We start from the raw sequence: 27,847 nt of genomic DNA, 5'->3' as shown, positions 1-27,847 counted from the left end.
AAGGTAACCAATTATTTGTTGAACAGTTGTTTTTGAATAAGCTCACCTGGAAACTTGATTAATTGATCAGGTGAAGATAGCACTTACTGTCAGATTACAAGCATAATGGCCCTCACAGGGAGTGATTTTTTTGGGTAGCAACAATAGCACAGAATGGATATCTTCAGAAAGCCTAATTAACGCTAGAGAATGGTTTTATAGAGGTCATGAAGGATGAGGCGATTGCGCAGATAATTTTCACCTAAATTACAATCATATAGGAAATCAAATGAAAGCCAGCCGGAGGTGTTTGAAGAATGATTCATGGAAGAGAGGTGTCACTGTTAATCATAAAAGCACATTCCTTAGGGCTGGAGAATGAAAGATACCTGCAGAGAGGACAAATGAATCAAGCTTCAGTCTAGTGTCGTCAAAAAAAAACACCTCTTGTCCATTTTCCTTAGTCCTAACTTCTGTAGCCTTCCGCCTACCACATCTCTGCAAGTCTCCCTCAGGTTTCCAATTCTGTGCTCCACCATCTGCTCCCCCCTCCTCAACAACACCGCCCCCACCACCCATTCAGTCTTCCATTGGACAGAACCTTGCTCAGTGAGCTGGCACGTCCTCTAAGAGTGGATCTGCCTGCAGGGGTCCCCAACCTGGGGACCCATTGCTTAATGGTATCGGTCCAAGGTATGAAAAAGGTTGGAAACCCCCTGGCTTATCCCTTCAATAATTTCCTTCTTAACTTCAATTCCAGCCACCTCACCAACGTGACCCCACTTACTTGCTGTTCAGTCCTGGCATTCATAGCAAGTTAGTTCATAGTTGAGGTGCAATGCAAGTTGTGTAAATGGTTGCTTCATTAATCTAGAAATACAGTAAACTTGGACATTGTAGAAATACAATAAACTGTAACTTCACAAATTTATTCAAGCAATTTAATCATTTAAAGTTCTGTCAGAGTTATGAAGGAATATCTGTGATAATCTTATTTCTGGACTGCCTTTATAGTTTTGTAGGATGCCAACATGTCAGCTTAACCTAATAACTATGGACAAAGTACCATGTATCTTTTCTTCAAAATTAGTCACTGACAGCTGGCAGAATGTCAAAAACAAGTTCTGATAAACTTCAAACAACCCCTGTATATCATTGCATTACAAAGTGAGTCAAACATTTAATTAGGAGAAATGCAAGTGGTAAATGAATGCACTTAGCATTTTGTCCAAAAAATGTTTGCTTAAAAGACCATATTAAATCTAATTATTGTAAACGACTAGCACTTGATCTAGATATTGTGCGTCAAATTTAGCATTTTATTCTCACAAGAATTCAGTGATTTGTCCAGCTGCCAAGGCCTGTCTGCTAACACTGTCTGAAGACATTGCTGTTCTTCTACCTTAAACCTCTAGTCAGGTCAAGTTTATTGTCATGTAACTATATACACTTATAGATCAAACAAGACGTTTCTCTGGACCATGGTATAAAGCACAGTAGTACATATCACACGTATATAGCACACAATAACTTAGGAAAGTAAGAATTAAATCTACAGATGAATTACACATAAGCAAAGTAAAGTGCATAAATTAAATATTGTAGGGTATAGTACAAATTATGAATCGTAGTCTCCTGTCTGATGGTAGAAAGTCAAAGAGGATGCTGGATGGATGGGTGGGGTCCTTGAAGATACTAAGGCCCCTGTGTGTGCAGAGCTCTTGATAAATTTCCCCAGTGGATGGTAGGGAGACCCTTATGATCCTCTCAGCTGTTCTCACAGTCCTTTGTAGAAACTTCCGTTCCAATGCTGTGCTGCTCCCATCCCAGATGGAGCTGCAACTTGTCAGGATGCTCTCAGTGGTGCTCCTGTAAAATTCGGTTGAGATGCAGAGGGAGGGGGGAATCCTCACGTGCCTCAACCTCCTCAGAAAGTGAAGGCTGTGCTACGCCCTCTTAGCCAGTCATCAGTCGTGAGATCTTTTCTCCAGCTTTCAATGGTTTCAGTCTCCAGGACTGGATTAGTTGGTAGCACAAATACCACAGTTATCATGAGGTGAAATCTCACTCTGCGTGGAGCATGTAACTTCATTTGGACTTTCGATAGGATAGAATAGAATAAATAGAACTTTATTGTCATTGTTCAATTCAACAAGATTGCAGTGCTATTTCAATGCAATTCTGAGTGCTGTTTCTTTATCAAATTGGGACCCAATTTTGCCTGTTCAGATGGAAGTGAAACATATTTTGCATTCCACTTGCTGTAATCTTAGGCAACAATTCATCACTCAGTCTGACCCTGGTTTTGCAGGTTTACAAATGGTAAAACGATAAGCTTTCACCATCATTATTCTGGAAAATTGACAGCAGTTTGGCAATTGCTGCTATTAGAAGGTTGAATGAGATAATCCTGACGTTGCTGTCAGTGGTTCAGTGCGTTTCTGCAGAGGTGAATGCTGCCTTCTTCTCAGCAGCTGGGCTGTTGTGAACTTAGTTCATCTTGCCGTAAAATACCTTGAAAATCCTGCATGGTTAATGAAGTCTTAATAACACACAGTTGTAATTACTCCTTAATAACTTCCAGACTTCTCAAAGAATTTGCTGTGTAATTTACTTCCCTCACCTAATATTTTAAATTATAGCACAATTTAAAACTATTTACTTATGTTATTTAACTTCTGCCTGGGTGAACTGTGTATGCTCCATTTTTATTTACCATTAGATAAATACCTTCATACCTTCAGATGAAATATGAAAGTAAGCTAGCCAATAGTATGAAAGAGGATATTAAAAGATTTTTCAGATAAAAAGAGTAAAAGAGAGGCAAGAATGCCAGCAAACCACTGGAAAATGAAGCTGGAGAGGTAGTAATGGGGAACAAAGAAACGTCAGAAGAACTGAATAATTATTTTGTGTCGGTCTTCACTATGGAAGATACCAGCAGTGTGCCAGAAATTCAAGGGTCAGGCAGCAGAAGTGAGTGTAGTTGCAGTTGTCACCGTCGTTATGATGTGCACTATCATGGTCTTTCCATGACCATGATTACTCTTAGCAAGTTTTTCTACAGAAGTGCTTTGCCATCGCCTTCTTCTGGGCAGTGTCTTTACAAGACAGGTGACCCCAGCTATTATCAATACTCTTCAGAGATTGTCTGCCTGGCGTCAGTGGCCGCATAACCAGGACTTGCAATTTGCACCAGCTGTTCATACGACCACCCTTGCCTGCTCCCATGGCTTCACACGACCCTGATCAGGGGGCTAAGCAGGTGCTACATACCTTGTACATCTTGCCCAAGGTTGACCTGCAGGCTAGCGGAGGGAAGGAGCACCTTACACCTCCTTTGGTACAGATGTATCTCTACCCCACCCCAACCAGAGTGTATTTGCTATTACTAATGAGAAGGTACTTGGAAAGCTGCAAGTCTGAAGTTAGATAAGTCACCAGGCAGACTTCACTTGAGGTTTCTGAAAAACAATGCTAGAGGCAATAATGAGCTTTGTTTCCTTTTCTTTTCGTGTGTATTTCATGGCTATCTGGAGAAGACAAACATCAGAGTTATATTGTACATGCATACTTTGACGATAAAATTAACCTTTGAATCTTTGGTGATTGTTCAGTAATGACTAGATTCGGGCTGGTTCCAGAGGACAGGAAAATTGCAAGTGTCACTCCTCTCTTTAAGAAGAGAGGAAAGCAAAAGAAAGGAAATTATAGGCCAATTATCCTGACTTTAGTGGTTGGCAAGATGTTAGAGTCCATTACTAAGGATGAGGTTTTGAGTTACTTGGAGACACATAATAAAATAGGCCAAAAGCAGCATAGTTTCCTTAAGGGAAAATCTTGCCTGCAAATCTGTTGAAATTTTTTGAGAAAATAATGGGCTGGTTGTACAAAGAATCTGTAGCTGTACTTTGCTTGCACTTTCAGAAGGTCTTTGACAAGGTGTCACACATGAGGCTGCTAAACAAGATAGGAGCCCATGGCATTACAGGAAAGATATTAATATGAACAGAAGATTAACTGGTAGAAGGCAAAGAGAATGAAGGTGGCCTTTTTTGGTGACCAGTAGTGCTCCCCAGGAGCCGGTGTTGGCTCCACTACTTTTCATGTTATATCAAGTTGATTCACTTTTTATTGTCATTTCAACCATAACTGCTGGTACAGAACATAGTAAAAATGAGACAGCGTTTTCCAGGGCCATGGTGCTACATGAAACAATACAAAAACTACACTAGACTACAGACCTATCCAGGACTGCATAAAGTGCACAAAACAGTGCAGGCACAACAATAAATAATAATAAATAATAAACATGACAGTAGGCACAGAAGAGGGTATAGTAGGTTGGTGTCAAGCCAGGCTCTGGGTATTGAGTATATTAATGATCTGGATGATAGAATTGCTGGGTGGTGGCCAGGATGCTGCATCATAAAGACACGTGGGGCAGTGGGCAGGTAGTGTTGGGGAAGCAGGGGATCTGCAAATTACGAGAAAGGGCAAGGAGTGGATTTTTGAATACAGTATAGTGAAGTGTATGGTCATGCACTTTGGTAAAAGGAAAAAAGACATAGACTATTTTCTAATGAGGAGCAAATTTAGAAATCAGAGGAGCAAGGGGATTTGGGAATACTCATGCAAGATTTCTAAAGGATAACTTGTATGTTAAGCTGGTGGTAAGGAAGGCAAATTCAATATTAGCATTCTAGAATATAAAAGCAAAGATGTAATGCTGAGGCTTTATAAGGCATTAGTCAGACCACACTTGGAGTATTGTGAACAGTTTTGGACCCATTATCTAAGAAAGGATGTGCTGGCATTAGAGAAGGTCCAGAGGAGGTTCACGTGAATGATTCTAGGAATGAAAAGGTTAGTGAATGAGGAGCATCTGATGCCTCTGGCCCTGTACTTGTTGGAGCCGAGAAGAATGGGGGGGGGGGGGGGTGAAATTTCATTGAAACCTATTGAATATTGAAAGACCTAGATACAGTGGACATGGAGGGGATGTTTCCAGTAGTGAGGGAGTCTAGGACCAGAACACACAGCCTCAGAACAGAGGGGTGTCCATTTAGAACAGAGACGAGCAGGAATTACTTCAGCCAGAGGATGGTGAGTTTGTGGAATTCATTGTCACTGATGGTCGTAGAGGCCAAGTCATTGGGTGTATTGAAAGTGGAGGGTGATAGGTTCTTGATGAGTAAGAGCATCAAAGATTACTTGGAGAAGGGAGGAGAAATGAGTTGATAGAGCTAATAAATCAGCCATGATCAAATAGTGAAACAGACTACTTATGGGCCAAAGGGCCTACTTCCGCACCAATGCCTAATGGTCAATATTAAAAAAATGTTGCAAATTTATTAATTTGATTTGCTAGCAATAAGATTAACTGTATTTGATGTCATAGACTTGTTGAACCCTCTAGATCTCAGTGACTCTTTTGACATCAGCAAACAGCAGAAAAGATTAAGAACTCACTTAGAAGTTGCTGGATATTGTGTGGTTTTTTCTTTGAGCCCTTTGGCTAGTGTTATTGATTCATTACTGACTAAGGGTACGTCCACACTACGCCGGATAATTTTGAAAACAAAGCTTTTTCTCTTCGTTTTGACCTTCTGTCCACACTGAAACGGCATTTTCATCCCCCGAAAACGGAGATTTTCAGAAACGATCTCCAGACTGAATAAATCTGAAAACGCCTAATATCCGTTGTAGTGTGTACGGGGTAACTGGAGAGATTTAAAAACGCTGTCATGACAACACCACAACAACCATGCTTTTTCTGCTTGTCCTTGGTACTGCGCAAGCTGTTATGACGCCCAGTCGATGTGAACGATGTGAGAGTTAATTTGTAAAGTGAGCTTTTTTGACTATTTAAAAACGCTGTCATGACGTGCCGGAACAGATAGCCGCAGCATGGCATTTTGTTGTTTTCTTGAACACAACCACCTAACAATTTCAGAACAGACGGCAACGAGACTGAAGCTAGAAGGGTTAGAAATGTACTCACCAAATACTTTGACCCATAGCTTACTGAATAAATACGTATACTCAATTTGCCCTGTTTTATGTCCTTGCTTGTATGAAGGTGGTTCACCCTATTTAATAGACAATAGACAATAGGTGCAGGAGTAGGCCATTCGGCCCTTTGAGCCAGCACCGCCATTCACTGTGATCATGGCTGATCGTCCACTATCAGTATCCAGTTCCTGCCTTATCCCCATAACCTTTGATTCCACTATCTTTAAGAGCTCTACCCATCTCTTTTTTGAAAGCATCTAGAGACTTGGCCTCCACAGCCTTCTGGGGCAGAGCATTCCATATATCCACCACTCTCTGGGTGAAAAAGTTTTTCCTCAACTCTGTTCTAAATGGCCTACCCCTAAGTCTTAAACTGTGGCCTCTGGTTCTGGACTCACCCATCAGCAGGAACATGCTTCCTGCCTGCAGCGTGTCCAATCCCTTAATAATCTTATATGTTTCAATAAGATCCCCTCTCAGCCTTCTAAATTCCAGAGTATATAAGCCCAGTCGCTCCAATCTTTCGACATATGACAGTCCCGCCATCCCGGGAATTAACCTTGTGAACCTGCGCTGCACCCCCTCAATAGCAAGAATGTCCTTCCTCAAATTTGGAGACCAAAACTGCACACAGTACTCCAGGTGTGGTCTCACCAGGGCCCTGTACAGCTGCAGAAGGACCTCTTTGCTCTTATACTCAATTCCCCTTGTTATGAAGTCCAGCATGCCATTAGCTTTCTTCACTGCCTGCTGTACTTGCATGCTTGCTTTCAGTGACTGATGTACAAGAACACCTAAATCTCATTGTGCTTCCCCTTTTCCTAACTTGACTCCATTTAGATAATAATCTGCCTTCCCGTTCTTACCACCAAAGTGGATAACCTAACATTTATCCACATTAAACTGCATCTGATATGCATCTGCCCACTCACCCAGCCTGTCTAGGTCACCCTGCATTCTCACCATTTATGCAAGTACTTCTCTGACAATAGATGTGTAACGGCCTAATGTAACATTGTATGGAAATACAAGATAACACTGATGCAGACGTTTTATACATTTAACAAGGTGCTTTATTAATGCAACAGAGTTAGTCAGTTTTTCAATGTTCGTCGTCAGCCGGGTTATACTGTCTGTGAACTCCCTGTCGGTTGCCTCCATACATTCCAGTATTTGTTTTTTTTTTCAGTTTTAAGTCCTCCTGCGCGAGATCCAAGAGCAAGTCCTTTAAAGTTTTTCTACTCTGTAACTGGACAAACGCGCACCAAGTATATCGTTTCCTCTTCGCATGTTTTCTGTGTGTCCTGCACGTGCCCAATAGGAGGAGATTTGCCCAAATATCCATCTAATGTGGATGGGGATATTTTGAAAAACACTTAGTGTGGACGCCTGTCGTTTTTACTCGAAACCGGCGTTTTCAAAATTATCCGGCGTAGTGTGGACGTAGCCTAAAAGTATAAAGTCATTAGCTGGTCACTCAATGTTATTGTGGTGAACTGCTGATGTGCTAATTGGCTGCTGCTTTATTCTATTAAACAACAATAACTACACCTTGATCTAGATTTTGTACATCAAATTTAGCACTTTACTCTCACAGGAATTCGGTGATCTGTTCAGCTGCCAAGGCCTGTCTACTAACACTGTCTGAAGACATCCCTGTTCTTCTATCTTGGATCTCAAGTCAAGTCAAATTTATTGTCATTTAACTACAGTATTTCTCACTGTTACCATCAGGTAGGAGATACAGAAGCCTGAAGGTACACAGCGATTCAGGAACAGCTTCTTCCCCCCTGACATCCGATTCCTAAATGGACTTCAAAGCTTTGGACACTACCTCACTTTTTTAATATACAGTATTTCTGTTTTTGCACATTTTAATAATCTATTCAATATACATAATTGATTTACTTGTTTATTATGTTTTATTTTATTCATTATTATTATTTTTCTCTCTCTCTGCTAGATTATGTATTGCATTGAACTGCTGCTGCTGTTAACAAATTTCACATCACATGCCGGTGATAATAAATCTGATTATATACATGTATACTGTAAAACGAGACAACGCTCTCTGGACCGGGCGTAAAGCACAGTAGTACACATAATACACAATGAAATACGCATAGATTAAAAAAGTAAAGTGCATAATTTAAATAGTGCTGGGTACAGTACAAATTGTCTGGTGACACTTTGAATGCGATGTGGCAGGGAGTTCAGAAGCTTAATGCCCTGAGGGAAGAAGCTGTTCTTGTCTTTATGCATTGGAGTCTCCTGCTTAACAGTGGAATGTCATAAAGGGTCCTGGATAGATGGATGGGATCCTTCATAACACTAGGGGCCCTGTGTCTAAGATGCATGCACTCCTCTTTTGCGTCTAGCACACAAAAGAATTTAAACTGCACACAAAAGGTTCTCACCATCTACCTTATTGGCATGTTAAGTATATTTCATGATTGTACACAATCACATTTCCTTTTCCGGTTTCTGATGTGAGTAGCATTGACAACGTAGAGTTTGCAATGATTTGTCTGCAGATTCCAGAGCTGGCTTATTTATACTGTTTTATTGAAGAAATTATTGATTCACTGTGTCAAATTCCACGGAAGCAAAGGGCATGAAGCGCAAAAGAACTGCTAGGTCATTTAAAGCAGAATGGTTTAATGTAACAGTAGAAAATGCAACACCAATAGCTCATGAGGTCAGGAACGTGCCCCTAAGAGAAATATTTATGTTCAATATAGAAAATGGTGCTACCTGCATGTATTGTCGCGATGCAAAAGTTGCTGGAGAATTTGCAAGTGGGAAGAAATGGAGTGATATTTGGAAAGTTGACTTCTTAAAGCTACATTTAGCAAGCAAATTGCATAGGTGTGCAAAAGCTCTCGCGAGAAAATCCTTCATTACCTGCTACAGGCCTGCTACGTATGTTTTGTGAGAGTGCAGATGAACAAGAGAGAAAACAATCAAACCCAAGGAGATCAAAGTTCTTATTGACAGAGTTTTGCTAGCTGTTGAAATGAATACCTCTAGGTATAAAATGCAGTGTGCACATGTTGTTGTCACTGGGCAAAAAAAAAATTAGATGGAACCTTGCCCTGCATACACAGCGTTCCTAATAAATGTCCCCAGTGGATAGTCGGGAGAACCTTATGATCAATTGGATATGGAGCAATTTAAGACATCCTGTGCATGTGGCTTCACCTAAACAACAGATCCTAATTTACATAATCTTAGAATGCATTAAAATAGTGAACTAACATTGTTGAAAATGTTTAAATAACCGTAATTTAAGCACTCCCCAGCCATCAGTCTCAGATTTGTTTATGAAAATTGAGCAGAAAAAGGACAATATTTATCTAATTTTGTCCACTCTCACAAATGAGTTTTGTAATTTTGATATTTTAATGTCTTCACCATGGGTTTAATTTGAAAAAGAAATCTGCTGCATCTGTTTTATTCCCTCATATAAATTTCATTGTAAACTCTGCATGTATCTCCCACTTACGGGGCACTTGGGAATGGAGAGTGATTACTGTAATAAAGCTAGGATACAAGTTAAGTCACAAACAATAAGAAAGTTTAGTCGAATTAGACTCATAGCATCATAGAAAAATACAGCACAGAAACAGGCCCTTTGGCCCTTCTAGTCTGTGCAGAACCATTTAAACTGCCCACTCTCGTTGACCTGCACCTGGACCGTAGCCCTCCACACCCCTCCTATCCAAACTTCGCTTAAACATTGATATTGAGCTTGCATGCACCACTTGCACTGGCAGCTCATTCCACACTCTCACAACCCTCTGAGTGAAGAGTTTCCCTTCATGTTCCCCTTAAACTTCTCCCCTTTCACCCTTAACCTATAATCTCTAGTTGCAGTTCCACCCAACCTCAGTGGAAAAAGCCTGCTTGCATGTACCCTATCTATACCCCTCACATTCTTGTATACCTGTATCAAATCTTCCCCCAGTCTTTGACGTTCCAAGGAATAAAGTCCTAACCTATTCAATCTTTCCTTCGAATTCAGGTCCTCCAGGTCCGGTAACATGCTTGTAAATTTTCTCTGTACTCTTTCAACCTTATTTACATCTTTCCTGTAGGTAGGTGACCAAAACTGCACACAATACTCCAAATTAGGCCTCACCAACATCTTATACAACTTCAACATTACATCCCAACATATACACATAAGCAAATCTCCTTGGAAACATAAAGTCACTTTATTGGATTTTGACTTCTTGTCATCAGCCTGCATAAAAAAAAATTGGAGTGTGACTACACTCTAAATTGATTGTACTGTCAAAATTCCCACTGGGTTGTTTCATCCATGTATTTGTAACTGGATTCCTGACTCCCACAAATAAGATTGTGGGTTGCCTTTAACAATAAGCATTCAATATTTGACATTACTTCTCCAATGTTGCTTTTATCATTTGACAAAGCTACTATTAGTCAGCATTCCCTTTGTTAAGAAGCAGGCAGAAGACAGGAACATATATATTGCTTCATTTATCCTGTCATCACAGTATTTTTGAGCAGTGTTGATGTCCTGCTGTGTAATCACATCAGGATCACTACTAGAAGGAGGGAAGACAAAGTGGGAATAAGATTGATATCTCCTGAAAACAAGTACAGGGGTTATGTCATGTAATTAAAGTGGACCCGTTCAGAAGTACAAAAGCAATGCATCAAACCTGCTCTACTAGTTTGTGTGAATGATTAGGGTAGGATCCAATATCGTGATTAGCCAACACCCATTGAAGCTAGCTGATGTTGCTTTAAACCATCCTATACTTCTGGAGGGAAGGATTCAGTGTAGCTGAGCCAGGTGCTGGGGAACATTCTGTAACTAAAAGTTACCTAGAAGATCAAAACTTAGAAACTTAGCTCACCATAAGAGAGTGCAACTTACATGTTTTGGTACCTGTTAAAGGGGATTTAGAAAAGGACTCACCCCTATCTGTCTGTCTGTCTATCCATCCATCCATCCAGTGTGAAACAGATTCTATCGGCCCAATAAGCCCTGCTACCAAGCAACCCACCTATATTTAACCCTAGCCTGATCATAGGACAATTTACAATGACCAATCAACCTACTAACCTGTACGTCTTTGGACTGTGGGAGGAAACCAGAGCATCCGGAGGAAACCGAGATGGTCACAGGGAGAACGTACAAACTCCTTAGAGACAGATCTGGAATTGAACTCTGGACTCCGACGCTCCGAGCTGTAATAGCATCGCAATAACTGCAAGACTACCAGGGCACCCCTATGTTATCCTTAAGAGATGGGAAGGACTTCTAGACCTGTGGTTTGGGACCTTGGAAATAATCAGTCCTGGCAGTCATTACCCTGAAGCAAAGTGCAAATTCCAGATGCAGTGCTGAAAGAACTTTGATTGTAAATTTGTTTATTATTGTCACTTGTACTGAGATACAGTGAAGGACTTTGTTTTATATGCTCTCTATCACATCAATATATCTTGGTAGGGCAAGGAAAGAGTGAGCACAGAATGTAGTGTCCTCACCTACAGAGAATTTGCAAATAGGGCTTCAGATGCCATAGAGCAACTCTGCCCCGAGACTCAGGCACTGAATAATATGTCACCACATCTCAAAGTCTAGGATTCTGGATTCACATTTAATGTCCCTGTGTTCCACCACACACTGCACACTTAGCATGGCTACAAGCGTCACACCCACCTGTCATCAGGCAGTAATGACAAAACCCTCGATCAACAATTCTACACAAGAGGTTACCAGGGATCCAGCACGAGCTTTCAAATTTATGTGAGCTTGTTGACAGGTGAATCAGAATTCAGTTCCAATTTACCCACCAATAACTTTACATGAATTGAGAGGCTCTTGTTCTATTCCATGTGCAGCCACTCAGTAAATAAAACAGTGCACGCAGCAGAGGCCAGATAGCACCCGGGGAAATGGCAAATAGCACTTATGCCACCAATGCGCAGGTCATTGACCGGCCTATCCCCTATCCTTGCTATTCAATGGCAATACTGTAACTGTGTTCACCACTATCAACCTCCTGAAGACTGTTGACCAGAAACTTAATTGGACAAACCTCACGCATACGACAACAAGGAGAATGGGTCAGAGCTGGGTATTGTGATGCAAGGGCCACGTTTCCTTTTCCTCTCAAAGCCTTTGCCTTCACCGCATCAGGACCACGGTGGAATAGTCTCCACTGGTCAGCGTGAATGGAGCTCACTGGCAATGAAGAAGCTTCATACCATACAGGACAAAACTTCCTGTTCAGTTGCAAGCCCATCCTTTCCCTCTACCTCTGTTGTGGCTTGGCCGCAAAATGTAGCATAATTGAACTAAGAGCATGAGGTACAGGAGCAGAATTAGACCATTTGGCCCATTGAGTCTGCTCTGCTATTTCATCATGACTGACCCATTTCCCCTCTCAGCCTCAATCTCCTGCCTTCTCTCCATATCCTGACCAATCAAGAATCTATCAACCTCTGCCTTAAATATACCCAATGACTTGGTCTCCACAGCCACCTGTGGCAACAAATTCCACAGATTTACCACTCTCTGGCTAAAGAAATTTCTCCTCATCTCCGTTCTAAAAGGACATCCCTTTATTCTGAGGCTGTGTCCTCTGGACTTAGGCTCCCCCATCAAAGGAAACATCTTTTTCACATCCACTCTATAAAGGCCTTTCAACATTCGATAGGTTTCAATGAGGTCACCCCTCATTCTTTTGAATTCCAGTGAGTAGAGTCCCCGAACCATCAAACTCTCATAATATGACAAGCCTTTCAATCCTGGAATCATTTTTGTGAACCTTCTTTGAACCCTCTCCAATGTTAGCACATCCTTTCTTAGATACAGGGCCCCGAACTGTTCACAATACTCCAAGTGAGGCCTCACCAGTGTCTTATAAAGCCTCAACATTATGTCCTTACTTCTATATTCTATTCCTCTAGAAATGAATACTAACATTGCTTTTGCCTTCCTCATCACCGACTCAACCTGCAAATTAAGCTTCAGGGAATCCTGCATGAGGACACCCAAGTCCCTTTACACCTCAGATTTTTGAATTTTCTCTCCATTTAGAAAATAGTCTGCACTTTTAATTCTTCTACCAAAGCACATGACCATACACTTCCCAACACTGTATTCCATCTACCACTTCTTTGCCCGTTCTCCTAATCTGTCTAAATCTTTCTTGGCTCTTTCCTTCCTCAAAATGACCTGCCCCTTCACCTATCTTTGTATCATCCGCAAACTTTGCAACAAAGCCAACAAGTTCACATCGGCAATTCCAACACCTCCTAATCCAGGGCCCTCTACCATCAAGAAGGACAAAGGCAGAAGACAGCGAGATGTTCCCCTAAAGATTACACATTAAAATACATAAATCCTGGAGTGCCCTACCCAACGTCATTGTGGGAGGCCCTAACCTAGAAGGACTTCAGTGGTTCGAGAGATCTCTCAAGGGCAGGTAAGGCCAGAAGATAAATGCTGGCCTTCAGGGAATATATACTTTTACATTATCACTGCAAGAGATAAAAAATATTTTCACAAAGTAGGTTATTACGATGACATCTTATTGCAAATCTTTTCAAAAAATCTAGAGCATAATTTAAGAAGAAATGATTAAAAGAATGATATAAAGGACCAATGATACTCTAGCAAAAAAAAAACTGGTTCTTCCATAGGCACAGATACCCTCCAGGCCAAAATTATATGCGTTAAATTTGGACTGCTTGTTTTGTCTACTGCATGGTTAAAAAAATGCATTCAACTTGTTTCTAGTGAATGCATTACAGTGATTAAATCTAATACGTTGCAGCCATAAGATGGAAAGCATTCAAAGTTCAAAGTAAAATAATTATCAGAGTACACGTATGTGACCATATACAACCCTGAGATTGTGTACATGCTCAATAAATCCAATTACCATAATAGAATCAATGAAAGAGCACAGCAACTTGGGTGTTCAATGAGTGTGCAAAAGACAACAAACTGTGCAAATACAAAAAGAAAGAAAGATGCAATCAATATTGAGAACTTTAGATGAAGTGTCCTTTAAAATGAGTGTGTTGACACCTGGCCAAGTGGTTAAGGCATCGGTCTAGTGATCTGAAGGTCGCTAGTTCGAGCCTCACCTGAGGCACCGTGTGTGTCCTCGAGCAAGGCATTTAACCACACATTTCTCTGCGACGACACCAGTGCCAAACTGTATCGGTCCTAGTGCCCTTCCCTTGGACAACGTCGGTGGCGTAGAGAGGGGAGACTGCTGGTCTTCCATACAACCTTGCCCAGGCCCGCACCCTGGCAACCTTCCAAGGTGCAAATCCATGGTCTCACGATATATAAATTGAGTCCATAGGTTGTGGGAACATCTCAATGACGAAGCAAGTTGAGAGAAGTTATCCCATTTGGTTCAAGAGACTGGTGGGTGAGGCGTGATAACAGTTCCTGAACCTTGTGGTGTGAATCATGGGGGTCCTGTATTTTCTTCCTGATGGCAGCAGCAAGAAGAGAACACAGCCTGGGTAGTGGGGTCCCTGATAATGGATGCTGCTTTCCTGCAACAGCGTTCCGGGAAGGGCTTTACCAATGATGGACTGGGCCATAACCACTACTTTTTGTAGGATTTTCCATTCACGACCATTGGTGTTTCCATACCAGGCCATGATGCAGCCAGTCAATATACTCTCCATTACACACACCTATAGATGTTTGTCAAAGTTTTAGATGTCATGCCGAATCTACTCAAACCTCTAAGGAAGTAGGGGCAATTTGCATTGAGTTTACAGTAAATAATTGTAAGAATTTAAATATTAGTCATTTTCCATTACAAGAATGTAAGTAATGTGAATACAGGTGTGTTTTATTAGCATCAGTGTGGTGTAACGCGAGCTATCATTGTGGTTTCTCATGTAAATACATTATCTACAAAACATACATATACACAACACACATTTTTGATTTACATAACCTTCCTTTTCCACTGTTATGTTTCTGCCCCTTCTTCATTCAAATTCTACCGCCTACATTTATAAGGCAAGACTGCACGAAAACCAGAATAAAACTCAGATATGTGGATGACCAATGCATAGAGTTAACTTCTTTTGTGTGGAGGAGGGCACAACTGCTGATGTGAACCTGAAGTAGCCTGACGTTCACACCAGTGGGGACACTGCACGGTCAGCACCTCCCAGCTTCGTAGCCCTGACGCAAACGAGCAACAATTTAAAACTGTACTTGTTTTCTAAATTCAATTATATAACAAACTATTCAAAAACTAGGACTATATAAAAGTTCATGAATGTGAATTTCTTATGGAACTTCTGTATGATTCCATAACTGTACTATTCTATTTGCAAGATTCAATATTATTTATTGTCATACTTCAGTACATCAGCATAAAGAAGAACAAAATTATTGATACTCCGGGTACGATGCAGCATAAAAAAACACAATAAGCATAAAAAACACAATAAATATAAAAGTAATCCTATAATGTACAAATAACTGCTAAGTACATCAACATACGTAAAATGACGCTAGGTGCTATGTATGTCGTGATGGTGGAATATGCTCATGAGTGAAGGTGTTGAACAGCCTGATGGCTTTGGTGGTGGATGGTGGTGGGCGGTGGAGGGAAGTAACCGTTTCTGAGCCTAGCAGTCCAGGTGTGAATGCTGCGTAGCCCCTTCCCTGATGGGAGCGGGGCAAACAGTCCATGAACAGGATGGGTAACATCGTTCGTTATATTGTTGGCCTTTTCCCAGCACCTTGCTGCATACCGTACATGTACTGGATGGTGGGTAAACTGGTGCTGGTGGTGCTTCGGGGCAGGTTTAACTACCCCTTGTAGAGTCCTCCTGTCCACCACAGTACAGGTACTTCCAAATATCGTGTTGGATTTTTGCCAACTTATAGTAAATGATTTCCTTGCATATAAAACCGGATTTATTTTATAAATCATTTGGTTAAGTGTTGGCATCCATATGTCATTTTAAATATTTTTAACTCAATTTTTAAAATTCAATTTCTTTACCAGCACTGAATTAAAGCCATTTGGAAATTAAAATTATTGTTTAAAAATTATTTCATTAGAATCATTATTTTTTGTTTAGTATATACCGATATAAGGGTCTGTGAAGGCGCACTCTATTCGAACACGATGGGTGAATATACAAGTTGATTTTCCATTAGCTCAACATTTATGATGCCACGGTAGTGTTGCGGTTAGCCCAACGCTATTACAGCTTGGGGCACCGGAGCCTGGAGTTCAATTCCGACAGAATCAGTCTGGAGTCTGTACGTCCTCCCCATGGAATGTGTGGGTTTTCCCCGGGTGCTCTGGTTTCCTTTAAAAATTGAGTTATAATTAATAAAAATGGCATATGGATGTAGATAATTCAGCATATTATTTATAAAATAAACCCAGTATTGCTTGTGAGGAAATCATCTATAAAATGTCCAGAGATGTACTGGCTAGGTTAATTGTCATTAGGTTAGGATTAGATTGGAGTCGTTGGGGTTTGGTGGGGTGGCATGGCCTTGAAGTGCCAGCATGGTCTACTCCATGCTGTAAAGCTAAATAAATAAATAATGTAACATATCTGATGGATTTAAATATAATATCATCACTCACTATCACGCAGAAGGATTACCCTCCATCTATTAGATGCATGGTTTTCTACTGATCTGCTACATTTCACCCACTTCCATCTCTTAAACTTCATTAATACAGAATAACAGTATATCAATTTAACAAAAGCAGGTCACAACATGTTAAATGGCAGTTCAGCAAGACAGCTAACTGATTATGTGTTAAATTTCTTCATGGCCTCATCCATCCCTCTTTATTGCTGTAGTCCCCTTTGTTTGTACACATTTTACGCACCCTCCCCCAAAACCTACTCACTCTCCCCATTCTTTCATTGCCATCGTTCACAGGCCTCTCAATTTTGTGGCCTAGAACTCTTTCTCTGTTCAGTCCACCCCCACAATATGGTGTTATTAGAAAGCTACCCATATCATGATTCTCTGTAATGTGAACTCTTGACAAAAATTGGCAAATTTTATTGTTTGTATCCAGGTGATCATTGAATATCATTTTTTATTGTTAACATGCACTCATATAATCACCCTGATAATGCTAAAATAAGTGCCTGTGCCTTAGAAAATGGTGATGTCATTATGCACGTGCAGAGTAGAAAGAAGAGTTACAATGTTCTGGAATAAACATTGAGTGCTAGGAGTACTGTTCGTATGGTGAGGAAAGATTTTCCCAAGAAAGGTATCGGCACTGGAAAGCATGATAGTGAGAAGTTCCTTATCAGCCTAGTAGCATGACCTAGGAGAATTCATTTCAGGATCTAGCCTGTACGTGTTTGGAAGTTAAGCACGTGTGTGCCAAAAACTGCCACTACCGTATTGGCTTTGTATAATTTGTTTTCATACTGCTTATGTATCCAGTTGATACACAAGTGTGTGGACTGAAATTAAGCTGAGATTGTAACAGCAGAAGCTATGTTTTCTTTTAAATTCATTTTGTTGTTTTTATTTTGATGCCATCTTTCTGCATTAAAGCATCTAAAACAGGTAAAGGAGTTAAAAACCCGCAAAAGTATTTATTGTCCTGAGTGTGTATTTTCCCCAGGCTACATGTTTCTTTTACGCTATTTAATTTTTTCCCCACTTTAAGAACGAATTTTAATTCTGTGTCTCAACCTTTTTAGGAACGATTTGTGAATTCTGAAAGGACAGATTTCTATTCACTAACTACTGTAATGCAGGGCTGCACTGTGCTGTTCCACCTCTCTGCCTTTGTCTCCCTTCAGGCTGTTAGCACACCCATTTTGTCATTTCTGACCTCGGATCCTAAAATCCCTTTGAGGCTTGACATTTTTGGTTCAGATTCATGAAACATTGCAATGCTTAAGTCAAGAGTTAAATGCAGGCTGTTTGTCACAAAACATAAGAAGCCAAAAACAAAAAAAATAAATAAATCATTGGAAATAGAGTATGACCTTTATTTAAATTTTTTGGTTAAATCATCAGCACAAGTAAAGCAACTATCTTTCTGTTCTGCAACAATAGGAAAGAATTTGCATTTGTTACTATTACTATGTAAAGCGGATAGCATTTCTGCATACACCTAGTCAAATGGCCAGGTTACACTGCTCTTCCACAGTGTGGGCTGCAGTCTCCGCAGAAACGATTCATCCAGTGTCAGTGATTTGATGTGACCTTCAACTTTTTCTGAATTATGCTCACTGTGAAAATTTTAAGCATTATTAATTGAGATGTAATTGGATTTTTAACACCGCTCTGTCGAAATTAGTGATGAATAATCTCTTGGGCCTTGAATAGCTTCTTTTACATTATAGAATCTCATTTTCTTGATGGTATGATTAAAAATTCCATAAATGTTTGAAGAATTTAAAAATATTTTTAAGGTTTATTCAATATATTAATTTCTACCCTCAATCCTATGCATGTTCCCCTTAACTTGACACTGCAAGAGGATCCCTCACACAGCCCAAGATTTCCATGGTCAGAAAGGCAGGATGCTGTCCAGTAAATGGACCTATATTTTAGTGTTGGCATGTGGCCAAGTGGTTAAGGCATTCGTCTAGTGATTTGTAGGTGGCTAGTTCGAGCCTTGGCTGAGGCAACGTGTGTGTCCTTGAGCAAGGCACTTAACCACACATTGCTCTGCGACGAGACTGGTGCCAAGCTGTATGGGTCCTAATGCCCTTCCCTTGGACAACATCGGTGGTGTGGAGAGGGGAGACTTGCAGCATGGGCAACTGCTGGTCTTCCATACAACCTTGCCCAGGCCTGCGCCCTGGAAACCTTCCAAGGCGCAATCCATGGTCTCATGAGACTAACGGATGCCTATATATAAATAGGTGATTTGGCTCCTTTGTCATTTATGGCTGATCTGAATGTAACCTCACCCTTGCACTTTGGTGGACCGCTGCAATGTATCGCCACCACCCACACTCAGCTTATCAGGAATATCCCTAACTCTTTCCTAAAAGTATCTTAAGTCTGTTCCTTTTGAAGAGACTCGAAAGGACAAATATTCCTGTTGCTCCTGGCCCACAGTCTTTAACTTAAAGATACAAAGTACATTTATTATCAAGGTAAGTATGCAGTAACAACCCTGAGATTCATCTTCCCACAGACAGCCACGAAACAAAGAAAACCCTGGAACCCGTTCAAAGGAGATCATCAAAACCACCCCCCCCCCGCAAAAAATTGCTGAAACAGCAACCAACAAAATAATAACAAGCGAGAAGCACAGAATATAAGAACACAAAATTGAAAGAACCCAGGCTTATACAGTTAAGCTCAGTGTCCATTATCTGCAGGTCGTTAAATCAAAATCGGCCAAAATAGCGTAAAAAAAAATCAGAAACCAGACACACATCATAACGTGAACTACTGAGTCCAATCCACAAACTGTGTCGATTAAACCTTGTCCAAAACCCAGGACTCTGGCACCATCCTCTGACAGCACTGAGCGAGAGAGAGATCATTTCAATGCAGGGACCGTCCTTCAGGAGCAGCGAGCGAAAGGAAGATAGAGAGAGAGAGACCGTCACACACAGACACCTTCCTCTGGCAGCAACGAGTGAGAGGCTGGTAGGTGGTGCTGAACACCCACTCACCTCAATGATTTCAGTCTTCCTCAGCGACCTTGAACATCAGGAAATGCAGTCGATCATGGGCTCATGGCTCATCGCCAGACTTCTTTGTCTCGAGGCCACACATTTCACTTGAAGGCTCACGGAACACCCTTGGAGACAGCAAAGCACCAAATCAATCAATCAACCTCAAAACACGCCACCAATCACGGGCTCCAACAATAGCTGCACCACATTGGAAAGAAAAAGAAGATGTGTGAAAGAAGTGGTGTTGTGAACCACCCGGAGGATGTCGTCCTTGGTTGCATTGTTCCTTGGTGCCATTTTCTTCCAACTCCCTTTCGTTGTTGGGACCCTGATCTCAATTACCTTTGCAGACTGGCACACTCAGATGCCCAAATGCCCACCACTGTGAAACCGTTGGGGTTGGGCAGTGGGACATGGGGGAGTGTCTGAAAGGCTTTGGGCTCCTGAGAGGTGCTTTGATTTTCTCCTCTTTTAACATTCTGCTTCCCTCTAATCTTCTCTATGCCATTAAGAGAAAGGAAGGGTTAATAAATACAAAGTACTAGTATTGGAAGAAGAAAGTTTGTCATTTTCCACTATGATATTGTTTACCGTGAGCATAAAGTGTTAGAACAAAACAAAATGAGTATGCTGTTATGTATTTGATGTTCCAATAACATTTAAGTAATCTTGTATGTAGATATATTATATACATTGTTTGATTAGGCATTCTTGTTCATTTAAATAATTAATTATGGGTTATATGTAGAAATACATGAATTTAATATGTCATCCATGCTACCATGTGATAGGTGTGCCACTTGCTTAAAGTAAACTTGAAGTTGGACCCTCACTTCAGACTCCTTGTGTCTTCCTTTGAATTAGTTTCATGTTTTGAAGTTACAAAACATAACATATACCAGTCAAGCAAACTTGATTTTACGGATTTAAATCTGTTGTTCTTACTGAATGCAAAGATTCGAACCTCTAAGCTGAGGCACTGTGGTACCATCCTCTCCCTCCTCGAATGTTCGGTGAGATGTTTGGCCAGGAGCTGCAGTAAGATGCCGGATCCTTGTTAGAAGCTGAACATTGTTAATGCTTTGTTAGTTAGCTGGCCACACATGTGTGTTAGGCAACACACATGTTCTGGGCATTGGAAGATGAGGTGACCCATAGGCTGTCAGTTGGGCACATGTTGCAGGCTTTCAGGGAATGACTATGCTTACATTATCACTCCTAGAGTGAAGAAAGAAGTGATATTTTCATGAGGTAGGCTGTAAAGATGTCATTTTATTTATTTATTGAGACAGTATGGAGTAGGCCAGTTTACAATGACAAATTAACTTATCATCCGGAACATCTTTAGACTCTGGGAGGAAACTGGAGCACCTGGAGGAAACCCATACAGTCATAGGGAGGAAGTACGAACTCCTTACAGGTGGCTGGTACTGTAGTGCATTGTCCTCAGCCCATGTGTCTTGAAAGAAAAACTAGAGCATAATTTGTAAAGAAACTCAATAAACAGAATAAAAGACTGGTGATACACTTGCCAAAAAAAAGTAGTCATAGTTGTTACCAGAAGAAATGTTTGGGGAGAAGTGGCAGGGACATTGAGGGAGGTGGGGTATTATAGTACAAATATGCTTCAATAGCCCACTAAAAGGAATTTATGCCTTTTTAACTTTCTCCATTGACTTTCTGTCAGACTTTATTGAATGGTATTACCATGGAAACCATTCCCTTCGGCCAGCCAGTAAAATTGATTTGTGATTCCAATGGCACCTTAGTGCCCTGTTTGAAATACATTCATGCAGAGAATGTGTAAACTACCCAAAAAATCCTGAGCTGTTTCACTGACCTATCCATGGGTAATGTAGGTTTCTGTTTTAACTTCTATCCCATCCTTCGTACTGGAGAGACATTTCTTCCTTCTGTTTCTCTAATGGCAATAGATCAGTACTTGTGAAATTAATGCTAGTCATAAATTACAATTGGCCCTATAAAATTGGCCAGATCAAAGGGAAGAAGGCTAAAATGTTGTTACCAAGGGAGATATTCATTCTTTTAGTCATGAAAGGGGATTATAGTGAGAAATAAAACCAGAAGACATAATAAATCTTTGTCAAATAAAACAGCATTTGTGGAGAGGGTGTTGGAGTTAGCAGGACAGCCCAGTCCCCTCACAGGCCAGACCAGTCCCTTCACATTCATTTACACAAGAATCATGTAGAAACTTTCCAGGATCTTTCACCTGCCTGAAGCTATCCCAATCCAAGGTGTCAATGCCTTGACAATGCCTGATGCTATAAGCAATACAGTGCCATAACATAGCCAATCCAGAATCAGCCATGGACAACTCTTGCTGCTGGATAAGCCATGTCTCAGCTTCGTCAGCTGTCAAACTTGTCAGGAACTTTAGGTTTGGGTTTAATTTAGTTCAGTTTATTATTGGGTAGTGATGAGGAGATACGTCTCTACTAAAAGCTGTGTAAGGCACTCTGCTGGCCTGCAGGTCCACCCTTGGGCAAGGTGTAACACCTGCTCAGTCCCCCAGTCAGGGCGACGTGAAGCCGTAGGAGCAGATGGTGGATGGTCGTACGAACAGCTGGTGCACATCACAAGTCCTGGGTATGCCACCACTGATGCCAGGCAGACAATCTCTGAAGAGTATTGATAATGGCTGGGGTCACCCGTCTTGTAAAAATACTGCCCAGAAGAAGGCAATGGCAAACTACTTCTGTAGAAAATTTTGCCAAGAACAATCATGTTAATGGGATGACCGTAATCACCCACATCATAAAACCCGGCACATAAGTAACAGACAGAGAATGTGAAAAGCATTCCCAGTCAGATAGAGCCATACATACTGTAAGTGCATTGAGATAGTAAAAAGAAAAACAGAATGCAGAATAGAGTGTTATAGTTACAGAGAAAGTGCAGTGCAGGTGGACAAGTAAAGTGTAAGAGTCATGATGAAGTAGATAGGGAGATGAGTAGGTCATCTTCTTGCATCCAAGCATCTGACAACAGTGGGATAGACATTGTCTTTGAGCCTGATGGTATGTGTTCTCAAGCATTAGTGTCTTCCTTCCAATGAGGAAGGAGAGAAGAGAGAATGACCAGGATGGGCGGGACCTTCGTTATGTTAGCTGCTAGGAAATAATTCGGAAAATACGTAACAGGTGGTTGATGGTTGGACTGAGTTGTTCTTCGAGCTTGCAAGCGTTTCATTACTATATCATCAGTGTGTTGTTGATCATGGTGTGTCCTCTGAATACTTGGCCTTTGCACACTTATTAATCAGCTGATTGGTTGCCGTTTCGGAAACTTAGTTGTGAGTGGAGAGAAAATCTCCTCACTGATGGGCTGTGTGGGGAAATTTGTGGTCTGGAATTTTGCCCACTTTGGCTCATAAATAGGACCAAGGTTCTTCACATTTCTTCACAGAATTATTTGTGGAAAACCACGCTTCCAGGAATTTCCTTGCATGCCTTGTGTTTGCATGCACCATGACTTTCACTGATGCCCAGTCAAATCTGTGTCCTTCTCGATCTTCATGGTAGAGATTAGGGAGAGTTGGTCATGGTAGAGACTAGGGAGAGTTGGTCATGGGTAGAGATGAGGGAGAGTTGGTCACGGGTAGAGACTAGGGAGAGTTGGTCACGGGTAGAGACAAGGGAGAGTTGGTCATGGGTAGAGACTAGGGAGAGTTGGTCATGGGTAGAGACCAGGGAGAGTTGGTCACAGGTAGAGACTAGGGAGAGTTGGTCATGGGTAGAGACCAGGGAGAGTTAGTCATGGGTAGAGACCGGGGAGAGTTGGTCATGGGTAGAGACCAGGGAGAGTTGGTCACGGGTAGAGACTAAGGAGAGTTGGTCACGGGTAGGGACTAGGGAGAGTTGGTCATGCTGCTTTACGGCCAGTTGATGTTCATGGATCCTTGTGGAGGCGAGGCAAGTTTACATGATGGACTGGGCTGCATTCTTAACATTCCGCAATTTTGTGTAGTCCTGGGTTCAGTTGCCATACTGAGCCAAGATGTATCTGGATAGGATAGTTTCTACGATGCACCTGAATAATTGGTCAGTTATTGGGGACATACTGTGTTTCCTTGGCTTTCTGAAGAAGTAGAAATGTTAGTGTGCATTCTTGGCCATTGCATTTCCATGGTTGGTCCAGGGCAAATTGTTGGTGAGATTTACACCTAGGAACTTGAGGTTCTCAACTATCTCCACCTCAGCACCATTAATACATAAGGGGATGTGTACTCTGCCCCTATTTCCTGCTTGATCAGCTCCTTTGTTTTTTATATCTATTCAATGAAACAATTGTCTGAACATCATTAAAATTTCAAAAACGCCTTTAAAGATGTTAAAAGAAAGAGAATTAATTGCTCATCTTCATTCATGATTGGATTGTTTGTGAGTTGGCCTTTATCCACTGACCTCCATGATCAGAATGAGGGTCACCAGCATTATTCAGCCAACAAGCTCAAGGGTCCTCAGCTTGCTGACCTACACTGAAATGTCAACAATTCCACATGGAATGATCATTATTGCCCAGCAAGTATTGATCTAAAAATTTAGTTCAATGCCCTTTCATCAGAACTTTGCTCCCATACAGCTAGAACATAGAACATAACAGCACAGTTCAAGCCTTCGGCCCACTATGTTGTAACTTTTAACCTACTCCAAGATCAATCTAACCCTTCCCTCCCTCATAGTTCTCGATTTTTCTATCAGCCATGTGCCTATCTAAGAGTCTCCTGAATATCTCCAATGTATCTGCCTCTACCACCACCTCTGGCAGGGTGTTGCATGCACCCACCACTCTCAATGTACAAAAATTATCTCTGACATCTCCCCTGTTCTTTTACAATCACCTTAAGTTTATAAGAACATAAGAAATAGGAGCAGGAATAGGCCATCTGGCCCATCAAACCTGCTCCACCATTCAATAAGATCATGGCTGATCTGGCCACGGACTCATCTCCACCTACCTGCCTTTTCCCCATAACCCTTAATTCCCCCGCTATGCAAAAATCTGTCCAACCTTATCTTAAATATATTTACTGAGGTAGTCTCCACAGCTTCATTGGGCAGAGAATTCCACAGATTCACCACGCTCTGGCAAAAGTAGTTCCTCCTCATCTCTGTGCTAAATCTACTCCCCGAATCCTTATGCCCCCTTCATATTAAACATGTCCACCCTGGGGAAAACTCTCTGGCCTTTCACTCGATCTATGCCTCTTATGATCTTATACAAGTCTATCAAGTATCTCATCCTTCTTCACTCCAAAGAGAAAAGCCCTAGCTCGATCAACCGATCCTCATAGGACATGCAGTCCAGTCCTGGCAATATCATGGTAAATCTCCTCTGCACCCTCTCTAAAGTTTCCACATCCATCCGATAATGTAGCAACCAGAGCTGAACAGAATATTCTAAGTGTGATCTAACTCAGGGCTTCATAGAGCTGCAAATATTTCCTCGTGGCTCTTGAACTCAAGAGTAGTAAAAGGTTGAGTGCAATATTTTTCAATTGTCTTATTCTCCAATACATTTTCATGCCTTTTTTAACATGGACATTCAAAGGATGTATTTCATAATGTGTAAGAATCAGAAAAGATAATCTCCTCCTTGCTTGTAAATGCTCTCATCACTGGTAGAGATTTTCAAATATTTTACTACTTATTATAATTTCCTGATTTTTAATCAGCGAAATGATTAAGTGGATTTTGATGATTTTTCTTCAATTCCTGTGTTTTCAGACCCCAGAATATATAGAAGTCAGCGAAGATATTGTCCAACAATGTAAAGAAAAACTTGAAATAAACGCGTGCAAAGAACTCTTCTGTAACTGTGTAAAGTAAGTGTAAAATCTCGAATAACTAACGTCTCTTATTCTTTCAGTTATTTCTTCTTGCCATTTAACACGTGTCTAGTTGTGATATGCTGCACAAAATCTCAATGCCAGATAGCTTGGATATAAATTGGTATCTTTGATAAAATTCCTCTCGTCCTATTATATCATAAGCTGTAACCACCCCTCCTGCTGGACATTCTCTGAAATGCTTCTGTGAGACATCTCTAGTTCATTAGTCATAGAAAAGTACAGCACAGAATCAGGCCCTTTGACCCATCTAGTCTGTGCCAAACCATTTAAGCTGGCTACTCCCATCGACCACACCGGGACAATATCCCTCCCTACCCCTCCCATTCCACGTACCTATCCAAACGTCTCTTAAATGTTGAAATCGAGTTTGCATGCACCACTTGTGCTGGCAGCTCATTCCACACTCTTACCACCCTCTGAGTGAAGAAGTTTCCCCTCATGTTCCCCTTAGACTTTTCACCTGTCACCCTTAACCCATGACCCCTGATCGTAGTCCCACCTAACCTCAGTGAAAAAAGCCTGCTTGCATTTACCCTATCTATACCCCTCATAATTTTATATACCTCTATCAAATTTCCTCTCAGTCTTCTACGTCCCACTGATTTTCAGTACTAATTTTGGCTACCCCCAGCCAACACTATCATCAAAACTAGGTTAAAATGCACATCTAAGTGTAACATTTGCCTTTAACAATGTGAAGAAACTATGCTTAGATCATAAGAACATAAGTCATAAGAGCAGATTTCAGCCATTCAGCCCATCGAATCTCTTCCGCCATTTCATCATGGTTAATCGTAGATCCCACTCAACCCTATATACCCGCCTTCTCGCCACATCCTTTGATGCCCTGACCAATCAGGAAACGATCAACTTCTGCTTTAAATATAATGTGCAAAACACATTAAATATGTCTACTATTTAAATTTAATGTGTAGAGACGCCTCTGAAGGTGACATTTTGGTGTATCAATTATATTGATGGTTTATTCATTGAACAGAGTATTACACGCAGAAATACCTTCAAACATCAGAGAGTAACGTGATAATGAACAGCAGAGATAAGACAGATAACTACAAGATGGGCTAACTTTGTAGCAGTGTTGGAAAAGAGTTTAGGGAGACTCTTAAAGAGCAAAACAAGTAAAAACAAACTGCAAATGCTGAATATCTGAAACAAAAACTGAAATTATTGGAATACCTGTGCAGGTCAGTCAGCATCTGTGGAAAGAGAAATATTTTGGTTCTGCTGTCCTTTGTTAAACCTTTTAAGGGAAAAGAAAGGACAGGGCTTACGTGGCTGCAAATAGCACCCGCCACCCCCCACCCGCTGGTATAGAGGGAGGAAGAGTACAATGGGCTCAGAGTCAGAGTAATGAAGAGCAAGGGCAAGTCTTGTGTATTAACATGATAATAAGGGCAAATTGGAGAAGGGGAAGTAAATAGTGTTTAGACGTAATGAAAGGGAAAAAGTGTAGCTCAGGGATAGAACAGAAACATGTCTGAAAGCATCACGCAAACGAATAACAAATTATTGCCTGCTCCTTTTGTCCGAAAGCACCGATAGGAAGAGTTTAAACACAAAAAAAGTCTGCAGATGCTGGAAATCCAAAGCAGCACGCGCAAAATGCTGGGGGAGCTTCGCAGGTCAGGCAGCACCTATGGACATGAATAGATAGTGGACGTTTCGGGCTGAGACCTTTCTTCAGGACTGAGTCTTTTCTATAGATGCTCCCTGACCTAGTATTTTGTGTGAGTTGTATAGGAGGATTTTAATTTCTCCTTCATTTTCAAACAGCAGCCTAACAAGATATTGTAAAGTCTGGTTTCCCTTTGCTAAGTGTATCTTGGCACAAATATTACGCACTTTCTCCAAATCTTGTCAAGTGTATAATTATAATGATATCTGCACATTAAGGCTAGGAGTCTATGGTAGAAGCTGGCTATACAGAGAAGTTTTAAAGTATGGAGGTAAAGTTATCTTGCAGTCTTTAGCAAATTCAGTGTTTCAACTTTTGCAAATTTTCTTTTCTTCTGAAAATCAGTTGTTAATAGTTAAACATGTATAGTTGGACAACAATTAATTCAGAGCTTATAAACTGCTTACAATTGATTAACTATGTTTGGTACTCTGTTGGAATGTGCTGTTCTGCTTATTGTGCAATGTTTTGTGTTTCAATGTATTCCACTGTGCATATGTTTAAGGACACAGAATCAGATCGTTGTTAACCAACTTGTTTATAATCATTCTAAGTTCATTAAGTGATTTCTATCTGAGTATTCAGTTTGTTCTTTAAATTGTATTGGGAAG

General features: G+C 41.0%; 1 protein-coding gene across 1 annotated transcript in view; it reads left to right on the top strand.

The window, feature by feature from the left end:
- The window catches only part of LOC140185813 (G protein-coupled receptor kinase 5-like), a 331,545-nt gene that overhangs the window by 219,864 nt on the left and 83,834 nt on the right, over positions 1 to 27,847 (top strand). Inside the window, exon 5 of the mRNA XM_072239529.1 lies at positions 25,416 to 25,513. Coding sequence (XP_072095630.1) covers positions 25,416 to 25,513 — 98 coding nt within the window. The remainder of the gene's footprint in view (positions 1 to 25,415; positions 25,514 to 27,847) is intronic.

Source organism: Mobula birostris, chromosome 21 (assembly GCF_030028105.1).
Source record: "Mobula birostris isolate sMobBir1 chromosome 21, sMobBir1.hap1, whole genome shotgun sequence".
In the NCBI taxonomy this organism is placed as follows: domain Eukaryota; kingdom Metazoa; phylum Chordata; class Chondrichthyes; order Myliobatiformes; family Myliobatidae; genus Mobula; species Mobula birostris.
This window is presented reverse-complemented; position numbering and strand designations above follow the sequence as displayed.